This window comes from Calliphora vicina, chromosome 1, assembly GCF_958450345.1.
Source record: "Calliphora vicina chromosome 1, idCalVici1.1, whole genome shotgun sequence".
NCBI classification, from domain to species: Eukaryota; Metazoa; Arthropoda; class Insecta; order Diptera; family Calliphoridae; genus Calliphora; species Calliphora vicina.
In genome coordinates this window covers 91,830,191-91,845,554 of record NC_088780.1, presented here as the reverse complement: position 1 = coordinate 91,845,554, position 15,364 = coordinate 91,830,191, and the positions used below count along the sequence as shown (strand labels likewise).

General features: G+C 28.8%; 1 protein-coding gene across 1 annotated transcript; it reads left to right on the top strand.

Moving 5' to 3' along the window:
• The first annotated feature begins 9,073 nt into the window (after positions 1-9,073).
• LOC135951571 (isoaspartyl peptidase/L-asparaginase-like) lies at positions 9,074-13,747 on the top strand. The gene is made up of 2 exons (XM_065501247.1): positions 9,074-9,091; positions 12,800-13,747. Exons 1-2 carry the CDS (start codon positions 9,074-9,076, stop codon positions 13,745-13,747), a joined length of 966 nt encoding a protein of 321 aa, XP_065357319.1.
• The last annotated feature ends 1,617 nt before the right edge of the window (positions 13,748-15,364 follow it).

Below are 15,364 nucleotides of genomic sequence, written 5' to 3'. Positions count from 1 at the left end.
GTGTGGCCAAAATGTCAAATTTTGACCCCTCAGAAAGTTCGTGTTTGTTCCAAACAACAAGACACATATTTGTGCAGTAACACAAATTTTTTAAAAATCTTATCTAAAGTTTTTTTGACCGAAATTCGTTTTTCTTTGGCATATGAACATTGATTTATTATGTCTACTAAGTATATAAATTCAATTCAATAAGTTCCACTTTTATCTTCATCAAGATTATTAATATTATTTAAACGATTAAAAATATTTATGGCTTAATTATAAATTAAAAATATATGTGGCTTATCAAGTTCATGAAGTGAATATGTTAAAAATATTTTAAAGAGCAAATGTATTAGAAAAAGAAGAAACATACAAAATCTATTTTTGAATGTATGGCTTATCTAATACTAAAGGTAGGATCACACGATTGCCGCAATGCACCAATTATTGGTCTATTTTATACGTCAATCGTGTGATTTCACAACTTATTGGCTCATATGTCAAACCACAACAATATTGTGCTTATTTGGCCCAATCAAATGCAACCCTGGTACGGCAATCATGTGAATGCTTGATAGGCAACATGCACCAATAAAAAAGTTAAAAATACACCAATATTTATTGTGTTCTAGTGCGGCAATCAAAGAAGATAATTAGCGCCAATATTAATTTTTGTAAATGAAATATTGTTTTTGTGAGCCACTCTCTGACCCACATACATCTTTTAACATTTCTTTATTAATTTTTTTATATGATAATTAAGGCCGACGCAATTTTCTTTTTTTATTTAACAAATATTTTTTTCAAAAACAGATTGGTTTTACATTTATGTAAACAAAACAAAATTTAACATCTAGCACAACAGCGGTTTCTCTGAGTTGCCGTAAACTAGAACAATCGTGTGACTGAAATGCGACAATTATTGCCACTAAATCGCTTTGCGCCAATTTACGACAATCAAATTTATATAAAATGAAGCAATCATGTGACTGCAGAGAATTTGATTGGGACAATTTCTTTATTGGGCCCCAATTCAGCACAATAAAATTTGTATTAAATTGGTTCATTGCGGCAATCGTGTGATCCTACCTTAAGCCCTTCAATTAGACAAATTATGAGTAATATGGCAAATGCTTAATGTTAAAAATATGTTTTTGTTGAACAGATGTGACGAATATACAGTGCCGGTCAAAATAATAGCACCACAGAACCTTAAAGCAATTAACTTGGAAAATATTTTTATTTCCATAGTAATTTTAATTAAATATAATATAAGATCGTTAATTAATTTCTAATTCTTCTATGAGTAAAGTTTCTTTAAGAAATATTAAACTTTTAATCAATTATATGGTATTTTTGAAAAATATCCAGATTTTGTGCGGTCAAAACAATAGCACCATCGTATGAAATTGTCGAAAAAATATAGAATATTTATGTTTTCGATTTAAAAAATCGCCATAAAATTATAATTTGAATTAATTTATATCGAAATGAATAAAATTAAAAACAAAAAAATTTAATTTTTCTAATTTTTTTAGTAACAAAAAAAGTTTAAAAAATTATGATTTCTGAACATACAAATTAGTTTAATTCAGAATAAAACTATTTATAGATACATATTTAGAAATGGTTTTATAAAACATTGTGTTGAAATAAAAATATAAATTTTTGGTTGCGAAACCGCTTATCGCTTTTAATCATAACACTCTTGGCCCACCGTTTCGAAAATCAGGCATTTATATTCTGCACGGTGGTCAAAAGTGGCGACTAGTGTTGCAGTTATTCGCTGACCATTACAAGAACAAAATTTAAATTATTTAAATCCTAGAAAAGTTTCACCAATAACAATATTACATCCTCTATTAAAGGTAACATTTCCAAAGTCGCATTACCATTTTTCAACATTCAAGAACCAAAACACTTCTTGGTCCCATAATTAAACAAATTAGATTGTTTGATATCAGTCTTCTATAGAATGTTCTCTGAATCCAATTTCAACCAAAATTTAAGATAATATATTCATCTTTTCTTACAAACACACAGATTTTAAAATTAAAGTTTGATCGTGGTTTTTCTACTATAACATTCGAAGAATATATTGAATATGTGGAATAAATAATTCAATATTATATGATCAAATGCTTGATAAAATCATACTTAGATATAAATCAAAGAAACTATGACCTTAGGAATGATCTATGGAATGATAAATTGATATAAATTTGAGTTTCAAGCTAAAAAGTCAATGTCGTGGCACAGGATGCGATATCCCCAAACAGAATTTTATTAAAAATAGATGGTCAAGAGTCACAAAAAGGGTAAAAGGAAACCAAAAATATTTAAGAATTTATTTTGTGGAATGAAAAAATATATTTGGCATACATGTTCGATACAAAATTTTAAAAATTTTAGAATCTTTATGGGTAGGAGGTCGGTCTCTTTTTTGCAAAAAAAATACGAAAACAAAATTTTACTTTTAATAATAACGTGTTAAGAACGTTACAAACCATAATAATTGTTACTAAATTAAATTTTGTCCTGGTTAATTTTTGTTTATTTTAATCGATTTCTATCTAGGTGCTATTTTTTTGACTGATGAATTTCTTAGGTAGTTATATATTATGTAGTTTTTCTTTAAAATTTGTATATAATTTTCAAAATTATTTTTAATGTTTGAAAGTTTATTGAATTAAGTATAAATTTATACAAAAACAACAAAAATTAATTTAACAGTTTTTACGTAATATTATTATATAACAATATGAATGTCGTGGTGCTATTATTTTGACCGCAGCTGTAAGTTAGACTAAATAACTGATTTTTCCTTTGTTGTAAGTAGTAGCTAGAAACTGGTACATCTAGCAAAAATTAACACTAATACAAGTAAGAAAGTATAGTCGATCAAGCCCGACCATATGATAGCCTACATCAATCTAATTCTGTATATGTGAAACCTATTTTAGTTGAATTTTATTTGAATACCAACATTATTAAGAAATCTATACTCATTCAAATTAATTTCGGAAGTGGGCAGTATATGGGAGCTTTGTGACATGACTTTTGTATACATATGGGGCAATTCATGTCAAGTGAACCAATTTTTGAAATCCATGACTTCCGACTATTTGGAACACATTTTGCTAAGAACAATAGGTAATAAATTACATGGATGAGAAAAATCACATGTTTGGTTAAAATGTCAAATTTTTACCGCCTCTAACTCAGAGAGTTCTTGACCGATCTTGTTGTGTCTGAACTACTATCTAACAGGTCTAAGCATGGTGTAAATTGCATCCCGATCGGAAGACATCGATTTTAAAAGTTGGTTCACTTGACGTGAAATAATTCCCCATATATAAATTATTTGTGTTGAATTTTATTTGAATACCAATATTTTTAAGAGATGTATGCTAGTTAAAGTGATTTCGGAAGTCGACTTATATTGGAGCTATGACTAATTATGGACCTCGCCGATCGTTACTATTGGCGAGGCAAATTCGGCCTATGTAAAAATTATTTATGCTGATTTTGGTTTGGACATCTATATAACTAAGATATTTATGAGAGCTTAACTTTTCAGATAGGGCAATCGTATGGGGGCTAGGAGAAATAATGAACCGATTCTAACTAAATTCAATAGGCTTCGTCCTAGGAATTATCTTGGAAATTGCGACCTGTAGTTAATCGACTCAGAAAGTGATCCTGAGCAGATTGGTATACTTTAAGGTGGGAGTTTGGACAATATTTGTCCACGTTATAAAGATCAGCACTAATCCAATATACCCTACCCACTATGGTGGTGTAAATTTATCAAAAAGCGTTCGCAGTAGGTATATTTAATTATGTTTATTATATCAGTTCTACAAATGTTATAAATAAATAAAATGGAATATAAATTAAATGCAATATAATTGCATTGAAATAAAATCAAAACGATGCTCATTTGCTAGAAATAAAAGGGTCATCAAAGTTGTGTAACATCTGACAGATTGTGTATTATTATTATTATTTTGAAAAATTTAAAAAAAAAAAACAATTTAATTTTGGTTAAAACTTAGGGAGAACAATTATTAGACTTTTCTCAAAAACCTGTTTGCAGTTTTTATACCCTACACCACCATAGTGGGGAGGGTATTGTGCGTTTGCCCAGGGGGGATAAACAAGGTCCTATGAGCATTTTACATAAATTAAAAGAAATTTTGAAATGAGATACATTTGTTTTAATATTCGATCGTCAGTTTAAAAGAATGATGTTATAAAAATCAAATCAAAATCAGTATAATTATAATACTGAAGTGACAGTGTGTCACTTCAGTATTATAATTATCTCGATTAAAAAAACACAATTTAATGTTTCCAAAATATTTTTTATAAAAACAAATATTTATTTTCCGATATACATTGCTTATACGAAAGTACTATAAAAGATTAAAAAGCCTTTTTATTGGGACACTCTAATATACCTAGCGCTTACTTAAAGTTAGAGCGTTAAAAATCAAAAAATATAGTAAAAGGGAAATAGTTTTCAGTTTAATTTCACTATTATTAAATCCATTTTTCTTCAAATTATATGTATGGAAAAATATTATATCCTAAATTACTGAATAGAAGCAAAAATAATATGAAAGCCTTTCGCTTAGACAACATTTGTTAGTATCCATTTAAAATATATTTAAGTTTGAATTGTGACGGTTTTACTTTAAATGAACTTTATATACAAATACTTCACATACATTATAAATGTTTATAAATAGATAACATTTGATTGCCAAAAAGGTAAATAATTCATTTGCATTCGTTTAAAACACAACTCACATCCTTTTCGCTCAATAGAATAAAGGATGTTGATAGCAAAGCGAATATTCTAAATTATATTATCATTTATAATTTATTCAATAATTTTGCGTATTAATGCTGAATTATAAATTACACCGCATTGGTAATTTCCCATGTACAATGTATATTGATGTTTAAATATTGACTTCAATTATGATGAATTTTACATTCATTGATAATGTACACAGAATAATAAATTAATAATTACAAATTTTACAATCATACTACAAATACAATATTCATTTGGGGTATTCAAACGATTTGCTATTACCATATCGTTCTAATATATTATGATAGTTTAAACAAATTGTTGTTGTGCTTCAAACAAAAGAAAAGTATTATTTTATGACAAAACTATAAACATATTCAAAAAGTTTTATTAGTTTAGAACTTGTTTTTGAAACACAACTTTTTTTTATACTTTCATAATTTATTGGGACATTATGACAATATGACCAAATACCAGAGCGTTTGAATACCCCAATTGTATTTGAAGTAAACCAAAAATAATAGTAATGGCAGACGTGCTTTACACATCTGGTAATTGATGAAAATTAATTTTAAGCCAGTAAACTAAAGATTTTTATACATATTTTAAAATACAGGGTACATATTGTGCCAGCTTGGCGAAAATCTGGGGACACGCTCGCGTCCCAAATACATAAGCGAAATTAATGAAATTTATGCCAAAATGTTTATATTTTTTCTAAGCAGTTAAATCAGCAAAACAAATTAGTAGAATCAGAGTTATGGACCAAAATGAAAGACAAAATTCAAATATGTTTATAATTTTCTCAAATTTTTTGTTATTTTCGTAATAATGCCGTTATTAAGTAAATATTTCCAGTAATTCCAGTAATTTGTATCAAAAGTCCATACTACTGGATTTTGTGAATATCAGTTCATATTTGACCATAGCTCCCATATAAGGTCCACTTCCGAAAATCTATTAAATATCTTCTAAATACCTCCATCAGCATGAAATTCATATAGGCCCCATACAATGACCACTTTCGAAAATCACCTAAATACTTATAAATATATCATAAATACCTATATCAGGTTGAAACAACTAATCCTCGTTTTTTAAAAATTGCAATGTTGAATCTTAGGAAGATCGTACGGCATATAAGAACCACTTCCGATAAACACAATATACATAAATATCTAAAAAATATCGACATCGAAACAAAATTTTTTAACCAAAAATCATCTTACTGGATTTTGTGCATCGCCATAACCATATAAGGTTTACTTCCGAGAATCAGAACGACACCCATATTTGAAATAATTATGAAAGTATGGTCGGTCATATATAGCACTTATTTGGAGTAAAATTTGAGATTTATGACCGAAAAAGTCCAATTTCGGAGGACATTTGTATTGGGTGGACATTTTTATTAGGTGAAATAATGGACCAAACATCTGTAGTGGTGTAGGGCATAAAAGCTGTCAAGCTTTAGGGCACCCGGCGGGCTAACCTAATTCGGTTTTTCTTTATCGAGACGGGTATTCCGTTAAATGTAATTTTAAATGAACTTTTAAATTTGAAAGGAACAAAACAATTCTCTAAGAAAGAGTTAAGGTCACGCCGGGAATTCAATAATTCAAATGCTGAAGTGTATTTTGAAGAAAGAACGAAAGAAAGAAAGGCAAACAGACAAAGTGAAAGATATACTTACGTACAGTCAGAAACGCAAGGCATGTAGAATATATAGACATTAATTGTTGTTGAGATTAAGTTTGAATTTGGTGTGTGTAATGATAATGTTTGGAAAACAAAAATTGGAGTTATCTCGCATTTTGTTGTTGTTTTGTAGTGATGAGCAAAAGCGCTTAGTCCAATTTATCACAAAAAAAAGCTCTAAGTCCCTATAAAAAGTATAGTTTAACCATTTCTGTCAAATAGTTCAATGACATGTATTAAAACAAGTAAGAAAAAATGGTCGGTCATGCCCAACCATTTTTTTCTTTTAAAATTTAAAAAAGTAATTCTCGGAAGAGGGTCTTATTTGGGAGCTATGACTAATTATGGACCGATCGCCATCAAAGTTATTTGCGTTGAATTATATGTGTATGATTTTTGGAAGCGGGCCCTATATGGGAGCTGTGACTAATTATAGACCGATCGGCATGAAATTAGGTGACATGATTTCCATAGTATAAAGTATTTCAGGAGGACATTTGTATGGGAGCTAGGGGAAATAATGGACCGATTTCAGCTAGTTTCAATAGGAGGCTTCGTCCTTAGGCCTAAAAAAAGTGTATATACCACATTTTATCGAAATGTCTTCAAAATTAATCGACTCACAAAGTGATTCTGAGTCTATCGGTATAATTTAAGGTGGGTGTTAGACTAATATTTTTGGGCGTTACAAACATCTACACAAACGTATTATAGCTTTGTATATTCGGCTGTGCCGAATCTTATATATCCTTCACCAAGTTGTACTTTAAAAAAAATTTTAAATATTTTTAGGTATAAAATTTAAAAAAAATAAAATTTCAAAATTGTTTTTTAAAATTTAAAAAAAAAAATTACCAAATTTTTTTTTCAAAATTATTTTTAAAATTATTAGTGAAAAACAAGTAGGAGAGCTATATTTGGCTGTGCCGAATCTTATGTATCCTTCTTAAAAAAGTTTTTTCCAAATTTTTTTTTTAAATTTTTTAAATTTTTGAAAATTTTTTAAATTTTTCGGGTTAAATTATATTTTTTATGATTTTAACCCATTGTAGGTCCAACTTACTATAGCCTTATATAAATAGTTGCAATGGACTTTGAAATTTCTATCATTAGATACCCATATTGTCTATATTAATGACTTGGTAATCCAGATATAAAAACTAGCAAATAAAAAATGAAAGACAATTTCTAAAAAAAAAGACCTAAGTCCATAGAAAAAAATACAAACTAAGCAATAGAAAAAGCTCTAAGTCCAAAAAACCTTTTATCTCGGCAAATACTTATGTTATCATTTTGCTTTTACGCACATCGAAAACAAAGAAAAATAACAAAAAAATTGTGTTTACAGAATTCAAAAATATTTACGCAAAAAAAAGTTTGAATGTTTTTTGTCTCTCCTGTAAAATTTTAAAATATGCCTTTGCATGTTAAGCCAGCGATTTGTATTTGGAAGGTGTAAAGGTTAATGCTAAATTTGAAACTTATATTGTACAATTTAGATAATTCCGAGATTTTGTTAAAATAATTTATAAAGTACGATTTATAACTGAGAAAACTTACTATAACAAATTAAGAAAAATGGATTTTCCAGAAAAACAAAAATACCACTTTGCTGAACATCACTTTGTGATATTCGGGCATGTAGAATGTCAAGATGCATAAAATAGGTGCAAACAAATTATAATTTCTTAAATCGCATGTTTTCCCGTTAGTCTGCCTGTCTGTCGGTCGGTAGGTCGGTCTGTATGTCTGTTTGTTTGTCTGTCAGTTTTTGTATATCTTCTTTACACATTTGGTTAAACAAACTGAAGGTTTGAGTTATTCCTGCAGATTTATTAAGGAATAAATCGATCAGTCATTTTTATTTGTCTCATTTTTAGTGGAACAATTTCAGAATAGATTAATAACTAAATTTGCGTTAGCAACATCGAAATAAATTCATTTTAAGCATTTGACAACAATTGGATTAAAAACTATTTCCTTAAGAACTAATCACTAAAATCTAACAACTAATCTTGAACACATGAGTGCAGTGAACATACACACAATAGTGATAAGAATATTGCACTTAACCTCATGCACTTAAGCACATGCGGGGTATGTTAAATGTATGCAATGCTGCTTTATTTGCTTATTTTTACCTTTATTACGGTAAATATGTGTAAAGAGACAAACAATTTACTTATTGTGATAAACAAGAACGTGCACTTGTCATTTGTTTGTTTTTATTCCAAAAATTTTTTTTCCGGAAACCCTTTCATTAAAGGTTTTATAGTTGCTTCGGTTTTCTTTTTGGACTATGTGGTTCACCCAATGTACACACACGTGATAAATGCAACACTCTATATTTCGCATATGTATCAAGGTTGTTTTTAATTTGAACAACTGGGATCAAAAGTGAAAAGATTAAAAACTATAATTTATCGCCGATAGGTTATCATAAATGAGAAAACTAATAAACTTTCTTAGTATTAAATATTTATTTAAAGTATCTATTAAAACATTTTTATTCAGTTTTCTATTGACCATCGAGGTAAACAGTTCGAATTCAAAATAACGGTTTGCAAAATGGTGCAACATTCCAAGGTATGTTTGTGCATTAATCGAAAGTAAATGAAAAAAAAACAAGTAAGAGTACTATATTCGGCCGTGCCGAATCTTAAATACCCTCCACCTAAATATGATGATATAAGAATTGAAATAATAATATTCTCGAAATACCAACATTTAAATGAAATTATCTTTAAATAAAAAGAAAACGGAGATTGTTCAATTGTTTCATAATAAAGATTTCGACATCCAATTCTATTTTATTTATTTAAGTATACAAACATTATAGATTGACCTTTTTTTTAAATACTACTCGGTATTTTTATTTGGCTACTTAATAATACTCGAACTTTTAACACATTTTTTTATTAAAAAAAATTTAAAGTTTTTTAAAAAATTGCTTCGAATTAATTAACTCAATAAGATCTTAACTTTTAGGCGATGCCCAGACATGCCCATCCGTCCGTCTGGCTGGCTGTCCATGTAAACTTTGTGCGCAAAGTACAGATCGCAATTTTGAAGATATTTCGATAAAATTTGTAATGTACAATTATTTCGGCCGAAGGAAGAAGCCCATTGAAATTGGCTGAAATCGGTTCACTGTTTCACATAGCCCCAATACAAATGTCCTCCCCAAATTGGTCTTTATCCATGATAAATGTTTAATTCATATAGTCATCTACACAAATTTCGCTCCAAATAAGTTTTATATATACGGTCCATAATTAGTCATAGATACCATATAAGGCCCGCTTCCGAAAATCTGTTAAACGAGCATAAAGCTCTTTAAGATGCTTATATACACATAAAATGCAACATAAAAAACTTTCATATATGGGGCATTTCATGTCAAGTGAACCAACTTTTGAAATCGAGATCTTTCGATCGGGATGAAATTTGCACCAAGATTAGTTCTATTGGATAGTAACTCAGACATAATATTTTAACAAGATCTAGAACTTTCCGACTTAGAAAAATTTGACAAACTGAGTTAAAAAACTTAGTCAATATATATCACCGTTCAAAAATTACAAAGCAAACAATTAAAAAATTCGACCAAATCGGCTTAAGCTAACAGCAGGGTTAAAAATGTTGGCATACAGATGAAATTCAACATAAATAATTTGCACATAGACATAACTCAGTTTGTCCATTTTGGTGACCGATTTTTTTTTATTGGCCCCCAAAGTTTCTGAAAATCAGTTGGGCCTCTAAAAAAATTGTCATCAGTTTTTGGTTAACAGCTAATTCAGACTTTGTGATACGGCTTAACTTTATATGGTAATAATATAGCTAAGATTCCGCTAAATAAATGTTGTTACAATTTTTTTCAAAAAAATAGGTTTTTCGTGCACTTTTGTAGAAAAAATATAGGAAGAAAAAATTTTTTTTACTTTTTTTAGAATAACTTCCAGGGTCTGCTAACCTTTCACTAACAATATTTAGCAAAGTTGTAGCTACGGTAAAGTTGAACAACTCTTGAGAACATATCAATGCATTCTGAACGTGTCTAGTCACTCTAAATAGCACATAAAGATCACTTTGTACCTTAACAATTTTCGTTTTTACTATTTTTTTACGCTAAAACAAAGATTTTTTGTTAAAATAGTATGATCAAGTCCACACTTCTATGTTGTGCTGTATTATTTACTCAGCTGAGATGTTCGAAATGGGGATCAGTGAGTGGACCCTCAATGTCACACATTTAAAAAAAAATCACCAAAAAGCCATTTATGATCCGAATGAGCTGAAATTTAAAATGTAGATAGTCCTTGAGAAGGTCTACAAAAATGTGCTTTTATCTCTTTTAGTTCAAGAGATATTTAAGTTTAATTTTTTTTTAAATTTTGCTCGATCTTTTTTTTTTTTGTATTTTATATATGATGGGCCTACGAAAGGTCGAAATTTGTTTTTTATAATATTTTTATATTATATTTGTGATAAAATTCTAAAAAATATAAAATAAACCTGATAACAATTATTTCGTCCCTATAAAAAGTTACACGCATCCAAAGTTGAAGCATCTTTTTATATATTTCAACTTTGTATGCGTGTGTTTTTTAAGTTTATTCCCAAAAAAGTCCCCATATTTTCTCTTTTATAAAAAACTAATTTTTTTCGTGGCTAAATACATTTTTTTATGATCTGGAAAGAGGACTTAATGCAAAAACGTATAAAGTAAAATCTTTATACGTTTTCAAAATAGGCCAATTTTGAAACAAAATTTTAGGTTTGAGTAAAAAATTCTAAAAACGCAAAGCACCGATCATCAAAAGCTCGTCATATTTGTATAGCCCTATATATTCTTTATATAAATAAAAAACGTTTTTACTATCATACTGTAAATAACGTCAAAGTGGGCTATTTTCTAAAAAAAACTCAGTTTTTGGAACACATTTTCCCCGTTTTAGGAATTTCGATGTTTGGAAACAAAGAATGGCAACATTAGTGATGCCATTGACTTAAAAACATTTAGATCTATATTACTTCCAAATTTTATTGTGATGTCTGTAACTGTTCAAATTTTATTAATTTTTATTTTTCTTGATGGAAAATCGCCATTTTATAATATAGTTAGTTTTTAAGGTGAAATACGTCCCAAAAAACAAAAAATTTATTCATTTCACTAAAATGTCAATCTCAAAGTCATAAGGTTTCCATCGATAACAAAAACTTCTATAAAAAGCTTATATTTACTCTTCAGAAGCTCCACAAACCTTGCCCACTTTCAAAAATTTTGATGTTTTTTCATATCTTGCATCAAGCCGGTCTTGCGTGATCAAGATTGGATAAAGTGATGCGCCCGGATGATACCGATAATGATTTGCCCATTCTTCGTTATTCCAGCACAATAGAGAAGTATACACTCGAACATACATTTTTGTTTTAGAGTCAAAAAATAGTAAAAAACTAAAATTTTTAAGCTACAAAGTGATTTTTGACAGCTATTTAGAATGCGTAGATATGTTCGGATTGCATTGATATGTTCACAAGAGTTATTCAGATTTACCATAGCTACAACTTTGCTAAATATTGTTATTGAAAAATTAGGAGTCCCTGGAAGTTATTCTAAAAAAAGTAAAAAAAAATGTCTTCCTATATTTTTTCAACAAAAGTGAACGAAAAAGCTATTTTTTGGAAACAAATTTTAACAAAATTTATTTGGCGGACTCTTAGATATATTATTGCCATATAAAGTTAAGCCGTATCACTAAGTCTGAATTAGCTGTTAACCAAAAACTGATGACACCTTTTTTAGAGGCCCCACTGATTTTCAGAAACTTTGGGGGCCCATAAACAAAATCGGTTACTAAAATGGGCAAACTGAGTATAGGGTTTTACTACCCTTTGGTAGTAGATTCGAACCTATACTGTCATGATCTTGTGTTTTTCCAAAAGTCTTCAGTTGTTGCATAGTGTAATTAGTCATAGCTACCATATAATGCACTCTTCCGAAAATCATTCACGAAAATAAGTTATTGAAATTTTAAAAGAAAAATTAATTTGTTCACTTACTTAGTGTAGGGTATTATATTGTCGGGCTTGACCGACCATACTTTCTTAGTTATTTAAGTTCATTATTGTGTCTCTGATTTTGTGTGGTTTTCACAATAAGATATCGTTGATTTATTAAATGTTTGTAGTCTTTAAACATATAATTAACATTAATACAATTTGAAAATTATATTCATCATACATTAGCTGATACTTTATTTTACATTTATTTTTATTTTATTATTACAGTCTCAAAATATAATTCCCACCGTATTAGTACATGGCGGTGCTGGAAATATAGGCTATGATACGTTACCCGTTAAAAAGTATGGTATCAAATTGGCTGCCCGCACTGGTTACGAGACTTTAATGAGCACTGGCAATGTAGTAGATGCTGTTCAGAAAGCGGTAGAATACCTAGAATTCGATCCAAACTTTAATGCTGGCTGTGGCGCTGCTCTTACTTGGGAGGGTAAAGTGGAAATGGATGCGGCTATCATGAATGGTTATGACTTGAATTCCGGTTGTGTATCGGTGGCTAAAGACATATTGCATCCCATAGCATTGGCTCGCAGCATAATGGATAAAACAAGACATAGCTATTTAGCAGGTGACGGTGCTATGGCTTATGCTAAGTCAGATGGTTTTGAAATTTTGCCAGAAGGAGCTTTAGTTACAGAAAAAGCTAAAAAGGCTTTGGAAGGCTTTAAAAATAATTTTGGTAATGGCAGCGGATTTGAAAAGCCGAAAACTTTCGGCTCTCCTGGTACCGTAGGTGCTGTTGCTATTGACGCTTATGGCAATGTGGCTGCTGCTACTACTACCGGTGGCATAACTAGTAAAATGCCTGGCCGTATTGGAGACTCTCCAGTTTTGGGTGGTGGTACTTATGCTGACAATGCTTCTGGTTGTGTCTCGACCACTGGCACTGGAGAAAGTATTATGCGTTATAATGTTGCCTCCCGAATTTTACAATTGACGGAAAATTTCGGTTATACTGCTCAAGAGGCCACTATTAAGATTTTAGACCAAATGACAGAACGTTTTAAACACGAAGCAGGTGTAATTTGTATAGATTCAAAGGGAAATCTCGGTATATACTTTAATTCTCGACGCATGCCTTGGGCCTATCAACGTGATGGAGAACTGCATTTTGGAGTCGACAAGGGCGAGGATGAAGTAGAAATTGTGGGCTAAACAATAGTACAAATTTGATAAACATTTTTTTCAAAAATAATATAATTTTTTATATTAAAAAAATGCGTTTCATTAAAAAATCTCATGGTATAATAATAAATATTTGTTTAATGTCTACTAAGCATGTTTGAGTATTTTGGACGTGAGCGTGTTTTACAGAATTCGACTTAGAATTTCATAAGGATCAGTAATATATATACTTTGTCGTTTCTCAATGTTACACATGGAATGATACACTTATATACACCCTCATTAACCACTTATTTTCCATAGAAAATATTGTGTATAACAGTATTTTATATAAAAGATATTGTGTATAACAGTGTTTTATATAGAAAATATTGTGTATACCAGTATTTTCTTTAGAAACCATTGTATATAACAGTATTTTCTTTAGAAGCTATTGTTTATAACAGTATTTTTCTATAGAAAATATTGTGTATAACAGTATTTTCCATAGAAAAAAATTTCTATAGCAGTATTTTATATAAAAAAAATTGTGTATAACAGTATTTTCTATAGATATATTGCATATAACAGTATTTTATACAGAAAATATTTCTATAGCTGTATTTTCTCTAGAAAATATTGTGTATAACAGTATTTTATATAGAAAATGTTGTGTATAGTTTCTAAAGAAAATACTGTGTATAACAGTATTATCTATAGAAAATACTGTGTATAACAGTATTATCTATAGAAAATATTGTGTATAACAGTATTTTCTATAGAAAATATTGTGTATAACAGTATTTTCTACAGAAAATATTGTGTATAACAGTATTTTCTACAGAAAATATTGTGTATAACAGTATTTTCTACAGAAAATATTGTGTATTAAACAGTATTTTTTATAGAAAATTTTGTGTATTAAACAGTATTTTTTATAGAAAATTTTGTGTATTAAACAGTATTTTTTTATAGAAAATTTTGTGTATAACAGTATTTTCTATAGGAAATATTGTGTATAACAGTATTTTCTATAGAAAATATTGTGTATAACAGTATTTTCTATAGAAAATATTGTGTATAACAGTATTTTCTATAGAAAATATTGTGTATAACAGTATTTTCTATAGAAAATATTGTGTATAACAGTATTTTCTATAGAAAATATTGTGTATAACAGTATTTTCTATAGAAAATATTGTGTATAACAGTATTTTCTATAGAAAATATTGTGTTTAACAGTATTTTCTATAGAAAATATTGTGTATAACAGTATTTTCTATAGAAAATATTGTGTATAACAGTATTTTCTATAGAAAATATTGTGTATAACAGTATTTTCTATAGAAAATATTGTGTATAACAGTATTTTCTATAGAAAATATTGTGTATAACAGTATTTTCTATAGAAAATATTGTGTATAACAGTATTTTCTATAGGAAATATTGTGTATAACAGTATTTTCTATAGGAAATATTGTGTATAACAGTATTTTCTAATGAAAATATTTTCTATAGCAGTATTTTATTTAAAAAATTGTGTATAACAGTATTTTATGTAGAAAATATTGTGTATAACAGTATTTTCTTTAGAAACTATTGTGTATAACAGTATTATCCTTAGAAAATATTGTGTATATCAGTAGTTTCTATAGAAAATATTGTTTA